The 22896-nt window shown below is 42.9% G+C and overlaps 1 protein-coding gene across 4 annotated transcripts in view; it reads right to left on the reverse strand.

The window, feature by feature from the left end:
- TRIP10 (thyroid hormone receptor interactor 10) overlaps window positions 1–22896 on the reverse strand; it is a 1409323-nt gene that overhangs the window by 550060 nt on the left and 836367 nt on the right. For all 4 annotated transcript variants that reach the window (XM_044084721.1, XM_044084722.1, XR_006366390.1 and 1 more), the window contains exon 6: window positions 12405–12509. In XM_044084721.1, the coding sequence (XP_043940656.1) occupies window positions 12405–12509 (105 nt within the window). The remainder of the gene's footprint in view (window positions 1–12404; window positions 12510–22896) is intronic.

Here is a 22896-nt window from a genome sequence, read left to right on the forward strand (position 1 = left end):
AGAGCCATAGACTAAAACTAAATGCCAAAAAATGCATAACAGTATCCTTCAGGAAGTCATCCACCCCTGGTAATTATCATACTGACAACACAACTCTTAGAGTTGACCCACTAGTCAGTGACTTCGGGACAGACATGGGCAGTAATCTTTCCTTTGACCATCATGTGTCTACATCATTCTATGTCGTGCAACTTATAAACAAAGGTGTGACATCTATGTCCAAGGAATTCAGTGTTCCACTGTATATGGCATTCATTAGACCCATCATGGAGTACAATGCCCCTTTGGTATGTACCAAACCAGGCATAACCAATAAATGGAACATCCACAGAGGTTCCTCACCAAAAGAATGCAGGGCACAAGTAAAACGTCCTATGCAGACTGCCTGAAGGCCCTATCCCTGTATTGTCTCACCTACAGGCTGTTGAGTGGAGATCTATGCCTGGCATACAGGGCAATGTCAGACCCCACCCTGATGGACCTCCTGCATATGCGCAAAACAAACAGCATCAGAATGACCCATTCAAAAGACAAACCTTGCCTGTGATGTAAACAAGACCTGTATGAGAACAGGTATGTATCCCATAGCTACCCCATCTCTGGAAAGTACAGTTTTGTACCTACCATAAATGTAGATGTTCGAGTGCTCATACAGCTGCAGTCATAACAGATGGGTTATCCTGCTGTCAGGCGGGTCCTCGGTCGGCCGAATTCTAAAGTCTAGGTCCGGCGTCGGTTGTCGTCACTTCTTCCCTGACGTCAGTGCGGCAGGAGTATAAAAGAACCAGCCGACGCCATCTTCTTCAGTTTTTCTTGCCCCAGATGTCAGGTGCCCCCAGAAGGAAGGCAAAACATAAACTTATGTAGTCATGCAATATAGAATAATCAAAAAACAGTAGTTTGCAAGCAAATACACCATAAACGAAAACCCCAAATAGGTTGTATGAGAAGGTGTTTGTCATAAGGCCTGTCCTAAGAGGGGATGGAGGGAGGGAAACCTGGACTGCAGCTGTATGAGCACTCGAACATCTACATTTATGGTAGGTACAAAACTGTACTATGTTCATCGTGCATACAGCTGCAGTCATTACAGATGGGTAGAATCCCAAAGCTAAGTAAGGGTGGTAGGCACTAAGTGGAACTAGGAGGAGCAAGGATGCCCTGCAAGACAGCTGTGGCAAATCCCGCTCTAGATTTTGAGTAAAGTGGAAGGTGATAGTGTTTGGAGAAAGTGTGCACTGAACTCCAAGTGGCTGCTTCCAAAATGTCCTTGGTAGGAACCTCCCTGAGGAAAGCTGCAGAGGTAGCCATGGCCCTTGTGGAATGGGACCTGATGCTTGAAGGCACAGCTTTTCCATGAAATGAGTAACAGAAGCGTATGCAGTGGGTTATCCATTTTGAGATTGTCTGTTTGGAGATGGCCTTTCCTTGAGCACCTGTAGCATAGGACACAAAGAGTTGCTCGGATTTCCTGAATGGCTTTGTCCTGTCCAAATAATAACGTAGCTGTCTGTGAATGTCCAAGGAATGCAGTAGTCTTTCCCCTTTGTTTTGTGGGTTAGGGTAAAAGGTAGGTAAGTGGATAGTCTGATTCAAGGCTACACTGGATACTACCTTTGGCATAAAGGTAGGGTTGGTTCGTAAGGAAACTCTGTCCTGATGGAAAATGATGAATGGTTGCACAGCCATGAGGGCCTGTAGTTCCGAAACCCTGCATGCTGAGGTGATAGCCAGAAGGAAGGCTGTTTTCCATGACAAATATTGTAGTTCTGCTGAAGCAGCTGGCTCAAATGGAGGAAGGGTCAGTTTTTCCAATATGAAGTTGAGGTCCCAAGCAGAGACTGGTGGTTTCCCTGGGGGTTTTATATTCTTAGCCCCTCTGAGGAACTGTCTTAAGAGATTATGAGAGAATAAAGGAGGATCTGTGTTGTATTGTGCAGAAATGGCTGAAGCATGGATTTTGATGAAGGAGAAGGAAAGTCCACTGTAACATCTCAGTTAGGTACTGTAATATTTGAGGTATATTTATTACCCAACGATTCTGCCCCTTTTTCTGATTCCAGGCACAAAACCGCTTCCATTTGGCGGAGTAGGCTTTTCTAGTAGAAGGTCTTCTGGCCTCCAAGATGACATCCTGCACCTCCTTGGAGAGGAGGGTCTGTTGTGAAATCAAGGGATTCTCCATGTGGCTAGATTTAGGGTTTTGAGCTGGCTGTGAAGAGTTTTGAAGTTGTGCTGAGACAACAGACGAGGCACTAGAGGTAGGATCCATGGTGGGGAATGCGTCAGGCTCTTCAGGAGTGGATACCAGTGTTGTCTTGGCCAGTCTGGAGCAATGAGAATCATTTTCGGCCTCTCTGCTCTGGCTTTCAATAGAACTTTGGGCAGCAGAGGGAGAGGCGGAAAGGCATACACTGTCAATGTTGTCCAGTTGAAGGAGAGTGCGTCCACTTTCCAGGCCTGTGGATGATAGGTCCTTGAGCAAAATTTTTTCAGTTGGTAATTTCTGTGGGTAGCAAAGAGATCTATGTCTGGCTGCCCCCATGCCGGAGTTATCTTTGCGAAAACTTGAGGATGCAACTTCCATTCGTGTGGATCTGTCATATTTCTGCTTAGGCTGTCTGCCAGTGTGTTTTCCTTTCCTGGCAGGAATTGTGCCTGAAGTTGGATTTGCAGTTCCAAAGCTGTGTTCCAAAGGGTCATGGCTAGTCTGCACAGGGAGTATGAATGAGTTCCCCTCTGTTTGTTTATGTACCACATCACTGTGGTGTTGTCTGTCCTTATCAATAGCTGGCCTGGATGCAGTAGGTCTTTGAAGGCCATAATAGCATTTTGCACTGCTAGCATTTCCTTTTGGTTGATGTGTAGGTGCTTCTCTTTTTGGGACCATTTCCCCTGAATGCACTGATCTTTCATGTGTGCCCCCCAGGCGTAGTCCGAGGCATCTGTTGTGATGATTTGATCTGCTTGAGGTATGCAGAAAGGGAGACCTTTGTTTCTTTGGCATGCTTGAGCCCACCACAGAAATTCCTTTTGAAGACATGGAATGAGTGGTATAATTGTTTACAAACTGTGGCTGTGTTGAGACCATAAGTTTTTTAGGTACCATTGAAGTTTCCTCATATGCAGCTTTGCACATGGGATCAGCAGGATGCAAGATGCCATGAATCCCAGAGCCTGCAGGACTTTCTTTGCAGTCAGCCTGGTGAAGGTTGCCATTTTGCTGAAGTATTGAGATAGTTGCCCTTGTTTGTCTGGCATGAGGTAGGCCATCTGAGTGTTTGTATTCAAGTTGGCACCCAGGAAAATTATTGTTTGAGAGGGTATTAGTTTTGATTTCTTTTTGTTGACTGTGTATCCCAGGAAGTTCAACAGTCTTATTACAAACGCCAGGTGCTGCAGTAGTATGTCCTTGCTGTCCGCTTGGATCAGGCAGTCGTCCAGATATGGGTATATTTGTATTCCTTGAAGTCTGCAGAAGGCGATTACTGATGCCAGGCATTTCGTAAACACTCTGGGCGCAGTAGATAAACCAAAGGGCAATGGAGAGAATTGATAATGGGTTAAACCTGCAAGAAATCTGAGGTATCTTCTGCAATCTTGTCTGATAGGGACATGCAGGTATGCCTCCTTGAGGTCCAATGTTACCAGCCAAGACTCCTTGCCCAGCATGGGAAGAAGCTGCTGTAATGTGAGCATCTTGAATTTTGGTACCTGTAAATATGTGTTTAGGATGGATAGATCTAAAATAGGTCTCCAATCTTTGTCTTTCCTTGGTACCAGGAATAGTCTGGAATAAAACCCTTGACCTTGTTCTTTTGCAGGCACCTCTTGAATAGCTTTCATGTCCATGAGAGCTGAAATTTGTTTTTGTGCCTCTGCCCTTTGATTTTGTGGCAGATTTGGCATGCCTCTCATTTTTGGTAGGGTGTGAAAGTGGAATCTGTAGCCTCTGTCTATATTGTCCAGGATCCATTTGTCTTTTGTGACAATACGCCAATTTTTTGAGAATAATGCCAGTTTTCCGCCTAAAGGTGCTGCCATTAAAGCTTTGTTTGGCAGGTAAAGGGGAAAGTCATTGTGTCTGTTTTCTGAATGACTGTGATCTATCTTCTCCACCTCTTGGGGTTGGTGCTTGCCATTGCCTGGCTCTGAATGATCCTTGAGATTGCCCTCTACCTCTCGGGCGCCTGTATCTGCCTCTGAGGTCTGTCCGTGGCTGGAAAGGACCAATTTTTTGAAGGCCAGTTTCTGCTGAAACGTGGAGGTTGTACCTGCAGGAAATCTTTCACTGTTTGCATTGATCTCGCCTTTTCCTCCATTTTCTTTAGTACCTCCTCAGCTTTAACACCAAACAATACATCTTTTTGAAGAGGTGCATCTAGTAATTTAGCTTTGACATGATCTGGTAAGGCTTGTTCTTTGAGCCAAGCATGTCTACGTATAACAGACCCTGTAACAGCAGCTCTACATGAGGCCTCTAAAGCATCAAAACCACACTGCAAGGTATGTTTACCCACTTGCTCTGCACCATGCAACAAATCCTGCAACTCTTAAATCTGGTTGCTCAGGTTGTGTCATTTTACTTTTCAACTCAGATAATAAAAACTATTGGTACTTTAACATATGGAACTGACAGTTTAATGCCCTCATGGTTAAAGTGGCCGAGGTATACATCTTTTTCCCCCACCTTTCTAAAGCTCTGGAATCTCTCTCTGAAGGTAATGGTTTTTTAGCAGTAGAGGCCTTAATTCCCTTGGGACCCTGTGAAATAGTTTCTGGGTCAGCAGTATGGCTTTTGTATAGGAACTGGTGTGAATCCGGAACCCGGTAATACCTGTCTGGTTTAACAGGAGCTGGAGGTAAAGAATCTGGGTTGAGGCTGGCTTCTGTGTACACATCATCTAATATATCTAAGACAGGAGGGATAGCCAGAGGCCTATGCTGGGGGAGCAAGAGAAAATCCCTGAGCCTTTTCTTGGAATCTGAGTAATCTTGGCCTTCCCAGTGAAAGTGTTCCCTCAAAGTATGTAGGGTTTCCCCAAAGGAGTAGTCCTCAGGGGGGGGGAGACCGAGGGAATAGACTCCTCTGCATCAGAGTCTTCAAAAGGGGAATATGTATATTCCTGGTCCTCAGAATGTTCAGAGGTAATAGAGGCTTGATCTGAGGAAGGGTAGTCTTCCTCTAATCTGGGCCTTTTGTCCGAGGGGGGTTGAGAACTCCTGATAAGAGTAATCAAATCCTCAGCCATTTTGAGCATCTGTTTTTTAGGCATGGGGCCTTGAGAGGGGGTCTGTGATCCTTGTTTTTTAGTTTTCATGGCTGCTTTAGATTTTGTGAAAGCCTTAATAGAAAAGGAGGAAGGCCTGAAGACACCTTGAGAAAAGGCAGGCCTGTCTAAACTCTTGGTTTCCCCGCCAAAAGTGGCGTCGGTATCTGTAGTCGGAATGGGGGCCGAGGAGCCTGCGACCTCGGGCACAGAAGACACCGGTAATGAAGTGTCATCGGTACTCAGGGGCTGCATAGGTGCCTCGCTGAGAACCGGAGAACCGGTAGTCGGCCTTAGCGTGGTGTCAGTAGAAGTCGCGGACCTCGTATGTCGGTCCTTATCTTTGCATCTTTCACTCAAAACTGGAGTCGGAGTATCAGACGACATAATATAATTAAATTTTTTACCAAAATAGTGATGGGCGAACTCCGCCCGACGCTTAATAGTGCGTTTGTTGAATCTAGCACAATAACGGCAGGCCGAGACGTCGTGGTCTGGGCCTAAGCAAGGAATACAAAAAGAGTGGAAATCCTTATGCGGTATTTGCTTCCCACATGAAATGCAATTATTAACTTTGTCTGACATCGGTCTGAGGCAAGAAAAGTTTCCCCAACGGGGTACTTAGCTTTCAAGAAGACTTCGGCTGAAATATTTTCGTAAATCTCAGGAGCTGGCCGACCAGCACTTGCGAACTGCTTCTGCTTCAGGCACCGCACGGCAAGAAAGACTGAAGAAGATGGCGTCGGCTGGTTCTTTTATACCCCTGCCGCACTGACGTCAGGGAAGAAGCGACGACAACCCACGCCAGACCTAGACTTTGGAATTCGGCCGACCGAGGACCCGCCTGACGGCAGGATAACCCATCTGTTATGACTGCAGCTGTATGCACGATGAACATCAGGCTCCCCATCCATGTGAAGAAGAATTCTTCCCTAAGCCAATTCAAGTGCAACTTGGATAATTGGATGGGAAACCGGAAATTCAATCTTGGCTTGGTATTTATGTCTCTAATGGACACAGGCAATCTGTAAACAGTTCATTTCCCAGGCCCCTGTTTGTAAATGTTTCATCTCCCAAGTCCCTGCTTACACTTATCACGGGTATCAGAACTTGTCAGAGATTTGGGATGCATAGCTGGGTTTACAAAGGCCCTTGTGGACGTTAGCCCAGTAAACACCTATGAGCCTATAATAATAAATTTAATGCTTCTTCATTTTTGAAAAGGTTGAACAAAGTAGTTGTATTTTGAAAAGGTAAAACACAAAAGAATTCATGAGAACCAAGTGCTTTCCAAGAAACTCAAATAAAAGCAGCAAAGAAACGCACAAACGACTACAGTGGAAGGACTGAATCTTAATGACTTCTGTTCTTTTACTGGATGCTTTAAATTGTTTTTATACTTAGTTATTTTACTGTGTTCTAATAGAGTCTGAGGAAGCATCAGTTTGGATGGGAAAGCACTTACTTTTAATAAACTGTCCCACTACAGTCACATTTGTCCCTTTCTTTCTTGTTTTTGGACTTTGCGTTTTTGAAAGATTAAGCAGGGAAGGGAAAACCAACAGACGCGGCTAGCTTGAAAAAAGTTACAATGAATGATATCGACAGGTGCAGAATGGTTATTCCTTATACTAGGAATAAAAGAGAAATACGGAATGTTATATTTAAGAATTGGAAGATATTGATGGCAAACGATAAACTTGGGGAACCCTTTTTTGATTAGGTGGGCCACATAGAAAGATTTTCTAACCACTTTGGCAATGTGAGTATCAAAGGAGAGGTTACTATCTACTTGGGTCCCCAGATCCCTTATTACGTCTTCTGTATTTAGGGGACTACTACCTATGTGGTAGTTTATGGGTACTTTGTTTTTTCCAAAGGGGATGACTATGCACTTTTTGGCATTTAGCTTGAGGCCATGATTTTGACGCCAGGTATCCGTCTCAGTGAGACCCTTTTGGAGGATGTCTGTGTCAGCCGGAGTCTCAATTATAGCCCCTACTTTGCAGTAGTCCGCGAACTTGGTCAGCCATAGTCCTCCTGTGCTTGCCTGTAACTCTGAGAAGTATATGCTGAACAGAAGGGGTCCTAGGACTGAGCCCTGGGGAACGCCACTTGTAACCGGTTTAGAGTTGGACCTAGCTCCCGCAACTCTTACCATGTGGGTTCTGTCTGTGAGCCAGTTGACAACGCATCTTGTGACGTAGGGGTTTATGTTCAGGCTGGTGAGCTTGTCTATAATACCAGAATGGGGAATGGTGTCGAAGGCCTTTGCAAGGACTAGGTACGCTGTGTGTACCACCTTTCCCTCGTCTATAGCCTTGGTAACTGTCTCAAAGAAGTCCACCAGGTTCAGTAGGCATGATCTGTCCTTAACTAAGCCGAACTGGGTAGGGTTCAGTGTCTGGGGGTTCAAAACGTCTCTGTTAATGAGTTCCATGATGATGCACTCCATAGCCTTGTAGATCAAGCTAGTCAGGCTTATAGGGCAATAGAAGCCCTCGCTTAGGTAATATTAAAAATATGACAGAAAAGTTAGAGGGTAAATAGATTATCAGACTTCAGGCTGATAGATCTTTCGGCCTGAATGATGGAGTTTCATTAAAACAGTTTTTAGCGGACAGACCACTGAATAAGTAATTTGCAGGGACATTTATTTTGCTTTAGTCAGGATACATATGGTTTAGCTGACATTTTTACGCCGTATATATTCAAATATCATGTGTTGATACGTGTTTTATAATAATTTTTAAGGAAATGTTTTAGTATTTCCTTTGCATATTTGATTGAATCTTAATGACTTCTGTTGCTTTACTGAATGCTTTGAAATAGTTTCTTTTATATTTAAACAGTTATTTTACTAGAGTCTGAGGAAGCGTCAGTTTGGACATGAAAGTGCTTACCTTTAATAAACGGATCCGCTGCAGTCATTTTGTGCCTTTCTTTGCTTTTTTTTGGATTGTATTTTGAAAAGCACAGCTCCCCTGTTCTAGTGAGGCCCTTACTGATATCCTCAGCATGAGAAGGAAGTCCAAACTCTGGATGTCAGGTTATATGAACGGATTTACTTGTGGCTAATTCCACTGCATAATGAATGATCATGCAACGGTGATCCTTATTGTTCAACATCAACTGAGTTTTGCATTTAGCCTGACCCAACATAAAATAACACTAAATAGTTAATGCTTTAAAAGCACATCACTCAGACTTTTTGTTTCCCCTTGCCCAACCATCTAACCCATCTCAGTTGTCTACTCCAAACTGGCTAGATGTAGACATTGCCAGTGTAAGAGCAGAGCACTGATGGGTTAACCCTCAAGATGATCCCCCAAATGTGCCCAACCTGCCCTTGTGCATCTCAGCAAACATTTTAGGATGTGTTTTCCAAAGGCTGTAAATGCAGGAATATCCACTCACTTGGTGCAGGCAGCTATCCCAGATTGGTAGCTCTGGCCCCACTCCCCCACACAAATAAAAGTGATGCTTCCCAGTGGATTCTTCCATCTCCACCAGAGATTTTACAGAAAGCCATGTCCCTGAGACACATGCATCTGACAATGTCTGCTCTTTTTACATTACTCCCTCCCACAACTAGATCATCCACTTCCTAGGCCTGTGATCAAATCTGTGTCAGTAGATTCCTAGTCAGGGTTAACTCCTCATTTAAACTTGCAAAGATCTCTCCTAAAACAAATCAGAAACTGGATCATTTTCCCCCTTCAACCATAATCCTATAACGTAGATTTTTTTCTGTTTGCTTAAGACAGCTCGAGTTTTCTGTTATCACCAGCCACCATAATTTCCTTTTCAAAAATTCCACTCCATTAACTTCTCCTTTTCTGTACCTCCCAAAAACATTTTAAACAATTTTGTTAAGTCATAAGTTTGCCACACGACTGCACATACATTAACAATGAAAAAAGAACCAAAACAGTAAGACTTTTGGTTATGGTACACATGCAATACATAAACAACGCCCACCATATCTCTGCTCTTTACGCTTATGCAATAAAACAGATTTTGACTTTACATTTCCTACAAATCTACTTACTGGAGTCTTCTGCTTGAGAATTGCTTTGTACATATTAATCCCAAATGCATCATTTACTTATTTACTTTTTGCGGGAAATCACCTCCTCCATCCTTTTATGATCTCCCATCTATTTCTCATTCGCAATAGTCAGTACTTCATTTACAACAGGTTTATTCCTCATTTCCTTGGCCATGTAACTGCTTATCTGGCTACTGGTTATATTAAATTTAACAAAGGTTTATTACATCTCAATAATTCTAAAGCAAGACAGATGCTTAATGCATCATCTCCTTGTTTACTACATAACATGCCCGCCACCAAAGAACGGTGTCAGGATATTTTATACATAGTGCATAAACTTGGAACACTCCTCACATTTTCACAAAATGAGCTCCAAATTTCCTGTCATTCCCTTTTCAGCTCTCAGCTTGACGAAAAATCCTCGGAATCTATATGGAGTTTGAAAATACCTGTGTAAGCATGTCACTGCAAATATCCTGAATCATTCAGACTTTGCAACGCAAGGCCTTAGCCATTGTTCTTTTGTAATTTGTCACTCTAATCTTCCCTCTCTGCCTTCCCTAATCTCCTCTGATAGTGCCTTCATCCAAAATAATCTTCCTAACTCTTTTACTTTATTTCCTCCTAACTTCACACCACATCCTCAAATGCATTATAGACTCTGCACCCCATGTCCCTGTCTGCCTTCTGGCTGCCCATGTTTAAGTTATTCCTTCTTTATCTGCTTTCCCTCCCCAGTCATGGATTTCAAAACAGCTGAACCTCACCTAACAGACTCCTAACATTATTACACGCAACACATGCCCATTACGGGTCAATATTACATGAGCGAAACCTTAGGTTATCGAACACCTAAAGGTCGATCACGAAATATCAAACCCTTAATATCGAAAATGTCCATTTTCACACAGGGAAACAATGCCATTGGCCAAATAAAAAAAAAAGCTATAAACAGAAAAAGTGGGGGCACAGCCTCTCACACCCACCTAACTAAATATACCAACTCCAAGATCGCTCTACAGCGGAGAAAGAACAAAATCCACATAACGGCCAAACGACTCATTTCCCTGTTTGGAAACAGCCGTTCACAATTTTCAGACTTCGACATTTTGTGATTGACCTTTAGATGTTCGATAGGCTAAGGTTTCGACCACATAATAGGGAACCGCCCATTACACTACTCTCAAGTCTTCATTACTATCCTGCCAAATCATCAGTGCCCATTACTCCAGGTCTTAAGTACTACCCTGCCATGTTACTGCCTGTTACCCCAAGTCTTAAGTACTATCCTGCCATGTTACTATTGTCCATTCCATTACACTCAAGTTATTAGTACAATCCTGTCACATTGCTGCCCATTCTATTACTCCCAAATCTTTAGTACTATACTACCCTGCTACTCCTGCCCTTACTCCCAAGTCTACCATGCTATCTTACCACATTATTACTACCCATTACTCCCAAGTCTTCAGTAGTATCTTACCATGTTTTTACTGCCCATTACGTTATTCCCAAGTCTTCAGTACTATACCGATATATTACTGCCATTACTCTAGGTCTTCCTCACTAGCCTGCCACATTATTACTGCCTACTGCATTACTCCCAAGTCTTCTGTACTATCCTACCACATTACTGCCTGTTACCCCAAGTCTTAAGTACTATCCTACCACATTATTATTGCCCATTCCTTTACTTCAATCCTCATCTACCATTTTCGAACTCCCATCAATGTTCTTCTACTTTTTTAAAGCATTCCAGACTGGAACCCCAACTTATGCTCAAGCCTTACCTGAAGTGAATTCATGCTCTACTGCATATTATTATGAAGCCCCCCCCCTTTACATCTTGGTATACAAAGAGGGGAAGCATTACACTGTCACCATGCAATAATAAAAACATACATTGCAGTCTTTCCCCTACTATCCATTTCCTTTCAATGCCTGCTCAGAGAAACTACAGAAGTTGTTTAAAATGTAATCTAACCTTTATACAAGCAGCACATCATATAACGGGCTCTTTACAAAAATGTCAGATGTAATATTCACATTATTCCAATGGCTGTGCAGTATAATCCGTTTCTGAATGCAAACTGCAGTAATCCAAACCTTCGTTTTTTATGTGAAAAATCACTTTACATGGCTTTCTATTCTTTCTGTTCCTTTTTGACTCCTAAAACAGATAGCAAATATACAAAATAATCAACATAGCTGCACATTTTTACTGCCTAATTAATCTCATTGTTAATCGCTCAAAAGTTTTTCTTCTTAAACAGTTCTGGTGGGCCAGAGTAAGTGCGCCAACTGAAACCCAGGAGACCAAGTTTGACTACTGACTCAGGCACCTGATGAAGACGGCAGGGGCAGATAGGTATGTCCTTCTTTGAAGGAAGGAGAGGGTGGGGCACAGGCAGCCACACACTGCCATAATACCTTTGAGGAGGACTGGTGATGCAAATGTGCAATCCAACAGTGGACATTAGAGCCACCAAGCCACTGTCTGGTGGTGGCCTTCAACATGGCTGTATAGAAATGCACATATTGGGGGGAAGGGACTGAAGGACTATCATGATACGGACCAAACCTATCCCCAAGCAAGGATGGCATTAGGCCATTAATAAAGGTGTCATCATTGCTGGCATGCTGGTGAGGTCATAAAAGCACCATAAAAGCACCTTCATAGCTACCCAAAATGACTGCCCTCAACACCACCTGCACAAAGCCCTTATGAAATTCCACGGTAAGGAAATGAATGAGTAACGTGTCAAGCGTGGCAAACTTGGTGGTCAACAGGCACAAAAAACACGTTTTACTTCTACTCACAGTCAATGTTCACAGCAGAATCAGTGTTAAAAGTAAAAGGAGCTTACAAATAATTTGTAAGCCCACCCAGGAGTATGTGGCAAACCATAGCAGAGAGGCAGACCTGAGCTTCAGGAGGTCTGGTGGAGCTAAAGCCTCTAGTTCTCTAAAAAACAATCAACGAAACTACAGCCTCACCTGTAGCCCAACAGCCATTACATGCTCCTATATTTAAAGGTTTTACACACAGCAGTGATGCTTGTAACACGCAACATTCTTACCTTCTCCACATCTGCTTTGGTAGCGTTAATATCCTGATCAGTCTTGTCCGCATGTAGCGCTGCTTTCTCAGCCTCTCTGCAGTCACGTTCAAATTTTCGTTTACTCTAACAATACAAAAGCATTAAAAACTGTTGCAAAAGTACACCCAGGGTTCTAGGTAAAGCAAACATTTCATACAGCTCAGCTCAAGTGACATTACTATTTTTCCAGGCTACCATAGTATGAATACCACTAATGGTCATGCCACAAAAGAACTGAAAAAATGCTACCACAGTATGCATACCACTAATGGTCATGCCACAAAAGAAATGAAATAACATGCTGCCATATTATGCATACCAGTAATGGTCATGCCACGAAAGAACTGAAATAAAAATGCTACCATATTATGAATACCACTAATGGTCACATCATGGAAGAAAGTGCAGTTGTGTACACTTGCCATAAATGTAGATGTTCGAATGTATTCACTGTTGCAGTCATTACATTCGGGTAATCTGCTGGCACGTTGCCCTCAGTCAGCCTGAATTCCAAAGTCTTGGGTCCTGCGTCGGTTGCTGTCTTTTCTTCCATGACATCAGGGGTATAAAACATGCAGCCAACGCAATTTTCTTTAGTTTTTCTTGCCCCCGATGAGAGGTGCCCCCAAAAAGGTAGCAAATTTATATATATATATATATATATATATATATATATATATATATATATATATATATATATATATATATACATACATACACATACATATACACACACACACACACACACACACACACACACACACACACACACATCAAAATAAACTTTACCTTCATCTACAAGCAAATACACCACATAGGTTGTAGAAGATATAGGAGAGATACATTTCATTAAGACAGGGGGGGTTGCGGTAGGGTAACCTGAACTGCAACAGTGAATACACTCGAACATCTACATTTATGGTAAGTGTACACAACTGTACTATGTTCTTCGTGTTTCACTGTTGCAGTCATTACATTTGGGTAGCATCTCAAAGCTATGGTTGGGAGGCTGGAGCTAAACAGTATTAGGTGCGGCTATAAGGCCCTGCAGCACTGCAGTGGCAAAGCCTGCCCTGGACTTAGAGGGAAGAGGCAAATGGTAATGCTTTGTACAGGTGTGAAGAGAACTCCAAGTAGCAGCGTCTAGAATGTCTTTGGTTGGTACTTCTCTGAGAAATGCTGCTGAAGTAGCTGCAGCTCTGGTGGAATGAGACCTAATGCCCTTGGGCACAGGTTTACCATGGTGTAAGTAGCAGAAACGGATGCAGTGGCTTATCCACTTTGAATTTGTCTGCTTTGAAATAGTCTTTTCCTTCTGATCCTGCAGCATATGAAACTAGTAATTGCTCAGCTTTTCTTAGAGCTTTTGTCCTGCTCAAGTAGAATCTTAGCTGTCTGGGTACGTCCAAGGAATGCAGAATTCTCTCCCCCTTGTTCTGCGGATTTGGATAGAAAGTTGGCAGATGAATTGTTTGGTTAAGGGTCACACTGGATACCACCCTAGGCATAAAAGTAGGATTTCTCCTCAGACACACTGTCTGGATAAAATATAATAAAAGGATCTACAGCCATGAGGGCCTGTAGCTCTGAGACTCTTCTTGCTGAAGTAATTGCTAGTAGCAGAGCTGTCTTCCATGATAAGAACTTTATATCAGCAGTAGCAGCTGGTTCAAATGGAGGCAGAGTGAGCTTTTCCAACACATAGTTGAGGTCCCATGCAGGTATTGGTGATCTTCTAGGAGGCCTTAAATTTTTGGCTCCTCTAAGATACTGCTTTAGTAAAGAACGAGAAAAGATTGGTGGCTCTATATTGTAATGAGCCGAAATGGCAGAAGCATGGATTTTAATTGATGAGAAAGATAGGCCTTTGACAAGCATCTCAGTTAAGTATTGTAATATCTGTGGAATATTTGGTTCCGCTGTATCAGTTCCTTGTGCTTGACTCCAAGCACAGAATCTCTTCCATTTGTCATCATATGATTTTCTAGTACTAGGCCTTCTGGCTTCCAAATTGACGTCCATCACAGCTTTACTGAGAGGTGTTGTTTGTATAACTACATGATCAGCCATGCTGCCAAGTTCAGGGTCTGTAGTTGATTGTGCAGGATCTGATTGTTTTGCTGTGACAGTAGTGGTGGTCTTTGAGACAAGGTCCAAGCTGGGTATTGAGACAAGTTCCTTAGGATTGGGTACCAGTATTGGCGGGGCCAGTCTGGGGCAATTAACATCATCTTTGACTTTTCTTGTCTGACTTTTAGGAGGACCTTGGGTAGAAGAGGCAGAGGTGGAAAGACTTAAACAAATAGGTTTTTCCAACTGAACGATAGGGCGTCCACTTTCCATGCTTGTCTGTGATAATTCCTTGTACAGAATCTTTTCAATTGGCAATTTTGAGGAGAAGCAAATAGATCTATGTCTGGGCTCCCCCATTCTCTGTTATCATGCTGAAGACTTGTGGATTTAGTTTCCACTCGTGAGGATCCATAAGGTTTCTGCTTAAATCGTCTGCCAGAGTGTTTTGTTTTCCTGGCAGGAACTGAGCTTGAAGATGTATTTGGTAGGTCAAAGCTGTGTTCCACAGTGCCATGGTTAATCTGCAAAGGGGGTATAGGAGTGTGTGCCCCCTTGCTTGTTTATATACCATGACTGTGGTGTTGTCCATCTTTATCAGTAGTTGTCCTGGATGAAGTAAGTCCTTAAAGGCTGTTAGGGCATATTGAACAGCTAGCATCTCTTTCTGGTTGATATGCAGATGCATTTGTTTGGTGTCCATAAGCCCTGAATGCATCTTCCTGCCATGTGGGCCCCCCAGGCATAATCTGATGCATCTGTTGTTAAGGTTTGGCTGGCAGGGGGTAAGGTGAAGGGCAGTCCCATGATTTGGTGACTTGCCTTTGCCCACCATAGAAACTCCTGTTGCAGGCAGGGAATGAGAGGAATCATTGTTTCCAGACTGTGTGAATGCTGACTCCATAAACTTTTTAGGCACCATTGAAGTTTACTCATAAGCAGTCTTACATATGGAATTAGTAGAATGCAGGATGCCATGAAGCCCAGAGTCTGCAGAATTTGTCGTGCAGAAGACTGGGTTTTTGTTGCCATCAGTTTGAAGTAGTCAGTTGCCTTTGCTTGTCTGGCGTGAGGTAAGCCATCTGGGCAGTTGCATTCAAGCTTGCACCCAGGAATGTTACCTTTTGAGAGGGTACCAGTTGTGATTTCTTTTCGTTTATTGTGTACCCTAGGCATGGTAGAAGCCTTCTCACAAACGCCAGGTGTCGAAGAGTGCCCTTGTTCTCTGCCTGAATGAGACAGTCGTCCAAGTAAGGACATATTTGAATACTTCTTTGTCTGCAAAATGCAATTACTGGTGCCAGGCACTTTGTAAAGACCCTGGGCGCAGTAGATAAGCCAAAGGGCAGTGCAGAGAATTGGTAATGCATTAAGCCAGCCTTGAAACTGAGGTATCTTCTGCACGATTGTCTTTTTGGGACATGCAGGTATGCCTCTTTTAGGTCTAAAGTCACCAGCCAAGCATTCTTGCCCAGCATGGGCAAAAGCTGCTGCAAAGTCAGCATTTTGAATTTTGGAATGTCCAGGTAAGTGCTCAAAAATCGATAAATCCAGTATTGGCCGCCAGGCCTTGTCCTTTTTGGGTACCAAGAACAGTCTTGAGTAAAAACCTTGTCCTTTTTCCTGTGCTGGTACCATCTGAATGGTCCCCATATATCCACGAGGGATGTTACCCGTTTCTGTGCCTCTGGCCCATTGATATTTTGGCAGATCTGGCCAACCATTTGCCATTGGCAGAGTGTGGAAATGGAATCTGTATCCCTGTGATACGATGTTTAGTACCCACTTGTCCTGGGTTATTAACTGCCAATTTTGAGCAAAAAGTGCTAATTTTCCCCCTATGGGTGCTGCCAAAAGATAAGTGCTTGGTGTAGGCAGAGGGAAATCATTGGGATTGCTTTCTGTAGGTTTGCGCTTTATCTCCTCCAGATTTGGAGGTGGAAGCGCCCCATTGCTTTGACCTGTATGAATCTTGCGCCTGGTATCTGGAACCCTTAGGGCATTTGGATTTGCCCCTTTGAGCTCTGTCTGACACAGGAAAGGACCAATTTTTTGTAGGCCAGTGTCTACTGAACTTTGGTGGCTGCACTTGTAAGAAGTCTAACAGTTTGCATAGACTTAGCTTTGTCTTCCATTTCCTTTATAGGTTCATAGGTTCATAGGTTCATACTAGGCTATCTGCCCTAGGGCATTTATAAGCCTAGCCAGAGTATGTTTGGCTTTCGCCACCCATTTTAAATTAATTTTGCTATGCCCTTTTTCGAGGTTAGTATACTGTGCCTCTGTCTAACAGTGACACAGAAATGATACCCGGGGTAAACCTATGATCTCCCATCCACTCATCAAGATTCCTCTTGAAGAGAGTCAATGAGGGACTCTGCCTAACCTGGACTGGGATTTTATTCCATAGTGAAGGGAGCCTCTGGGTTATGAATCTGTCCCTCCAGCATGTCCTATTTATTTCAGTGCTGAGGTTCAAGTCTCTCGAGCGTGTAGCTCGATGGGATTTGGATTTTTTGAGGTGCAGCATGTCCCTTAATTCCGGGTTGGACATGGCCTTATACGTCAGGCACGGGTCACCTCTGAGCAGGCGGTATGCCACTGAGTAGAGCTGGAGTTTCTTTAACCGGGCAGCATATTAGAACCTCTTCTGCCTTAATACCAAACAGAGAATCATGCTGTAAAGGTGCATCTAGCAATTTAGCTTTAACATGATCAGGCAAATTTTGTTCCTTTAACCAGGCATGCCTCCTAAATCACAGAGCCAGTAACTGTGGGCCCTGCAGGAGGCCTCTAAGGAATCAAAACCACATTGCAAAGTATGCTTTCCAACTTGTTCAGCTGCATGCAATAATTCCTGCAATTCTTTGTTTTATGCACATTCTGAAATCAACATCATTTTCTGTTTCAGCAATCCCATAACATGTTGGAGGTACTTAATCATATGAAATTGACAGTTTAAGGCCCGGATTGCCAAGGCTGCAGATGTATAAACCTTTTTTCCCCATCTGTCTAGCGCCCTTGAATCTCTGTCAGAGGGGGTAGGATTTTTTGCTGTTGACGCCTTAACTCCCTTTAGACCCTGTGAAATAATTTCAGGATCAGCAACAGGGTTTATAAATAAAAATTTATGTGAGTCAGGTACCCTGTAATATCGGTCAGGCTTACTGGGAGCCGGCGGTAGAGAGTCAGGGGTCAAGCTTGACTCCATAAACACATCATCCACAATGTCTAAAACAGGGGGGATGGCTAAAGGCTTGTGCTGAGGGAGAAGGAGGAAATCTCTGAGCCTCTTTTTTGATTCTGAGAAATCTTGACTCTCCCAGTGAAAATGCTCCCTCAAAGTATGCAAGTTTTCTCCAAATGAATAATCCTCAGGAGGAGATGCAGATGGAATAGACTCCTCAGCATCTGAATCCTCACAGGGAGGTAAAGACAATTCCTGATAAGAAAAGGAATCAGAAGAAATAGAAATCTGATCTGAAGATTCATAATCAGTGTCTTGCGTATTCCTCTTATCTGGAGGGGGATGGGTACCCCTGATCAAGGTAATAAGGTCTTCAGCCATTTTGATAATCTGTTTTTTAGGCATAGAGGCCTGTGCATGTGGCTCATGCATCTTTTTTTTAGTTTTAGAAGTTGCTTTTGTCTTTGGTTTTGCAGCTGTCGTCGGTTTGACATACAAAATGATGAGGTCTGAATACACCCTCAGAAGCCGGTGCCTGCTCAGCGGCTCCGGACCCATCCGAGGGAGATACATCCATCGGTCCAATACCTTCAGTATCTTGTGGCATGCCGGACTCCACATGGGTGTTGGTAGAGGCCTGCGACTGGAAGGTAGCGGGTATCAGGGGCTGCGAAAGCGCCCGAGTACCGGCAAACCGGCGACTGGCTTAGGAGAAGCTTTGTTGTCTGTTTTGGATCTCGACTGCCTTTCCCTATTCTTTTCTTTGCGTTTTTTATGTACTCCGGTAGTCAGATTGCTATCCGACGACATTTCTGGGTAGTTAAATCTGTTTCCAAAATACTTTGATGCAAATATATACAGACGCTTAATAGTGCGTTGGTTAAATCTAGCACAAAACCGATAGCCAGGCACGTTGTGATCAGGGCCTAGGCAAGGAATATAGTATAAATGGAAATCCTTATGAGGTATTTGTTTCCCCACAAGTAATACAATTATTAACTTTTTCTGACATCGATAAAAAGCAAGAAAAAAAAGTTTCCCCAATGGGGTACTTAGCTTTAGTGAAGACTTCGGTTCTGAAACCGAAACATGAATATTTCTGTAGTCGGCTGACAGGCACTTGCGAAATGCTTCTGCTTCAGGCACCACGCGACAAGAAAGACTAAAGAAATTGGGGTCGGCTGCATGTTTTATACCCCTGACGACCTGACGTCATGGAAGAGGAGACAGCAACTGACGCAGGACCCAAGACTTTGGAATTCAGGCCGACTGAGGGCAACCTGCCAGCAGATTACCCAAATGTAATGACTGCAACAGTGAAACACGAAGAACATCTGAAATAAAATGCAACACAGTCATACTAACTAATGACTTTACTGTTTTGCTCTCACAGGTATAAAGCTTCAAAACACCAAGAAAAACTGTACCTATCCAATGTGCACTGAAACTCATTTTAGAAATGTCAGAGCATAGTACATGATTACATACAGAACAAGACTGCACAAATGCTTTACTAGATTGCTGTAAAAATTAAACAGAAGGCCCAAAGAACCTTTTCAGCCATGCCCCTTGCAAAACAATCATAGTGCAAGTACAGAAAACGCTGAAATATCCACCAGTTACTAGAAAGATAGCGAGTGTGGCTACAAAGATATTTTCATTCAAATTAATACATACAATGAATATACGCTCAACATACAAAAGTCTAATGCAATAAATATTAAACGCACAGGCTCTAAGAAATCAAGTGTAAACATTAGCCTAAACATGTAGAGTGCACATGGTGTCCAGTAAAGACACATGCAATCAATATACAAATTAATATAAATACACAAAATCAAAGCCTAGTATACATACTATGTCCAAAGGGCATGTTTGGGTCATGGCAGCACCTACATTTACAATCAACAGTAGCATAGACACACAAGAGCAGCTACTTGGGACATAAATTGCTATGGTGCAGACTCGGACGTCTGTTACCTTCGCGACAGCTTTCTGTAGTGGGTTAACAACCTCGTACATCTTTCCAGTTAAAATTTGGTATGTCCTTTCTGGTTCATATTCAGGTACATCCCTCCTGTGTCATCTGTCTTTCACATATACTGCTTTTTCTTTTAACTTAACTGTTTTTGGCATTCTTCCAGTTCCTGATCTTTCAGGAAACAGAGGGTGGCACTTGTTAACATGGTTAACCACTGTGCAGACTACATCTTTCCTGCATACCAGCATATCACAGGGTGTGGCAAATCTCCTCAGACTAAATGAATTAGTTATTTTATGCTGCTAATCTCTTGATTTTATTAATTTAGTTTTCTTATCAAATACTTCCCAAAGCGATCCCTAATGCTGTGCATTACACACTCAAGGTGCACACATTCCTACATCAGTAGTTAGCTCTGTCCCTTTTCTCTACTGATGCACCTCCCTCTCCCAGCCCCTCCTCTTCTGCGTCTAATTTACATTTCAAACACGTCTTCTTTCTTTCCTTACCCCCCCCCCGTGCAATCTTCTTCTGTTCCACTCACCCCCCGTATTACATACATACAAATCCTGCTCATCTTACCTGCTACCATTTTTGCTTTTTTTCTTTCTAAAGACGATGTTTTTCCAGCGCTGTGGCACAGCTTCTAATTACTCTCCAGTCTCTTATCCGTCTTCCATGCTTCCCATCTTTCACATGCAAACTTCGTAGGAAGTTTTGCTTTCCTTCTTAAATATTACCCCAACCACTTCCTCCCATGCCTACAAAGTCCATTCAATATCCCCTGGGCCCAGCTCATTCTAAGCGCATACAGGCCTCGTCTATCACACACTTCCAACACTAGAGCATTTCTTCTTGCTTCCTCTGTCAGTATCTTTGATGTAAGATACCATTTATTTATCACCCCAAGGATATGGGGGGGGGTCCCTAATAACATGGTTTACTGATTCAAAGGTGGATTACTAGGCTAACGACCCCCAGGAAGACCTTTAAAGCTTAGCCTTGCTTCACTAATATATCTCATACGTTTTGCTAACCTAGGGTTATTTTAAGGGGCATTTGTAGGCTTGGGCATGGGTGGTTAAGCATTTACAGACAGGTGCCAAACCATGGGTAAATGTCTTACTCCCCCATCCACTACTACATGGTACACTTAAATTTGATTAGAGAAGAACTCTGCTTCACATGGATGATAAACCTGTTCCCGAAAAGAGGTAGTCTGAGACACATATCTGTCCCTCCAACATGTCCGATTTACGTTGCAGCCTCTCCCCAGCAGTAGCCTCTTTTCTGCTTCACTTTCTCCACACCTCACTATGCTATTCAATAATGCCTTCAATCATTAATTTTCAGGCAGCTGGCTTTGAGGATTAAGGAGCTGTTAACCAGCGGTTTCCCCAAGGTCCAAGGTTCGATTCCCTCAGCCTCCACTGCCAGTGCGACTCTTAGCAAGTCACTTACCCAGACATAGCTCCCAGACGGAGTTTGAAAAAGGTCTATGGAGGTCACTGATGTCCCCCAAGAAAACAAATCCATAAGTGATTTCAGCTATTAAAAGACCTGCCTTTAGTTGCAGGACAAAGTGAAAAATGAACTGAAAAATAAATACAGTGCAATAGATCCACGGGTTTACTCCCTTTACAGGTACCCCTGACATACAGGCTCACTCCCCTGCTGCTCCCTTTACAGGTACCTCTGACATACAGGCTCACTCCCCTGCTGCTCCACTTAACAGGTACCTCTAACATACAGGCTCCCTCTTCTGGCTGATACCTTTACAGGTACCTCTGACATACAGGCTCACTCCCCTGCTTCTCCGTTTACAGACACCTCAGACATGCAAGCTCAGTCCTGTATAGCTCCTTCAGCAATAAGTTGCCAAATACAAGTCAAGCTGTAGGCCTCATCAAGTCTTCCCTTTAGCTCCACAACAAACTGAACTTGTCTTGGACAACATTCACACTAGGTCCCAAATAGAACATGCACTGCCAAGAAACCCGATTCTTTGGTCAGAACCTTTCTTCTGACCTGTAAAAGAACTTCAACTAAATAACAGTTTATAAATTCAAGGATAAATACTAAACGCATGCATTTAGTCACTTTTGCACTAGGATCAACATGCAACTTACATGGAAGATGCATTTTTTCGTTTTAAAGCTAGCAGTAAAGCAGCAACTTGTTGACACCTAACATTAAAGGGGCATGGGTGCCTGAAGCCTCACAAAATATCAGTGCCAGTAGCACAACAGGTAGCACTCAAGCTTTTGGTGCACAAGCCTGTGAGTTCTATTCTCACACCAAGCAGAATGACCACTGACAGTGCAGCGTACGTAGGGTGCTGAACTTCGGAGGGTGTCATCCTTCATACAAGAAGTTAATACCAATGTGCCAATGGCTTCAGTTAGTGGTAGCTCAGGTGGATGCAAAAGACCCCATGGCATGCATCAAAAAGCGTAGGGGTCCTTTATTTGGAATCATAGGAAGTTACTAGGCTAAGGCCCTGGGGCCTTACAAGCCTAGCCAAGAGTTTATCTCCATAAAAGAAATCTCAGTCAGCACCTTGTATTCTATTTCAATTTACGCAAATATTACATATTTATATAATTACATATTTTCATCATTTTTAAAGCAATCAGAATGAAGTAAAACCAGCACTGCTGTCTTTAATTGACCCCCCCCACTCCTTTTTCCAGAACTGCCATTTTATTCTTATAACTGATGGAAAAGCTCATTTCCCTCTAAACAATCTCAGTAAGTCTTTCATTACAAATAAACCATATAACAAAATAGTCTTCTATTTTCAACTTCTTTAATATTTTTACAATATTCATATGCTATCATATCTTTTTTTTTTATTTTTTATTTTTAACATTTATTTACTGAGAAAGTCCAACTTGGAACAAATCCAATTTTCAGAGGAGGCTCCAGACACATCTTTGAAACGCGAGAGGAAACTGGAGCACCTGGAGGAAACCCACACGAACACAGGGAGGACATGCAGACTCCGCACAGAAGTCACCCTAGCCGAGAATCGAACCAAACAGCCACTTGCTGTGAGGCAACAACGCTACCGCTGCACCATCCATATTTTTATTCTATATTTTCAAAAAGAAAAGTTCAACTTCTTCCACAATTGTCTTACTATTTTACATGTCAAAAAACAGGCTCTGCTGTTTCTTCTTCACAAAACACAAATTTTCACATTTCTTTTTACATAGCATATTACTTTAACT

Source organism: Protopterus annectens, chromosome 9.part0 (genome assembly GCF_019279795.1).
Source record: "Protopterus annectens isolate FY-2018-M chromosome 9.part0, PAN1.0, whole genome shotgun sequence".
Classification (NCBI taxonomy): Eukaryota; Metazoa; Chordata; order Ceratodontiformes; family Protopteridae; genus Protopterus; species Protopterus annectens.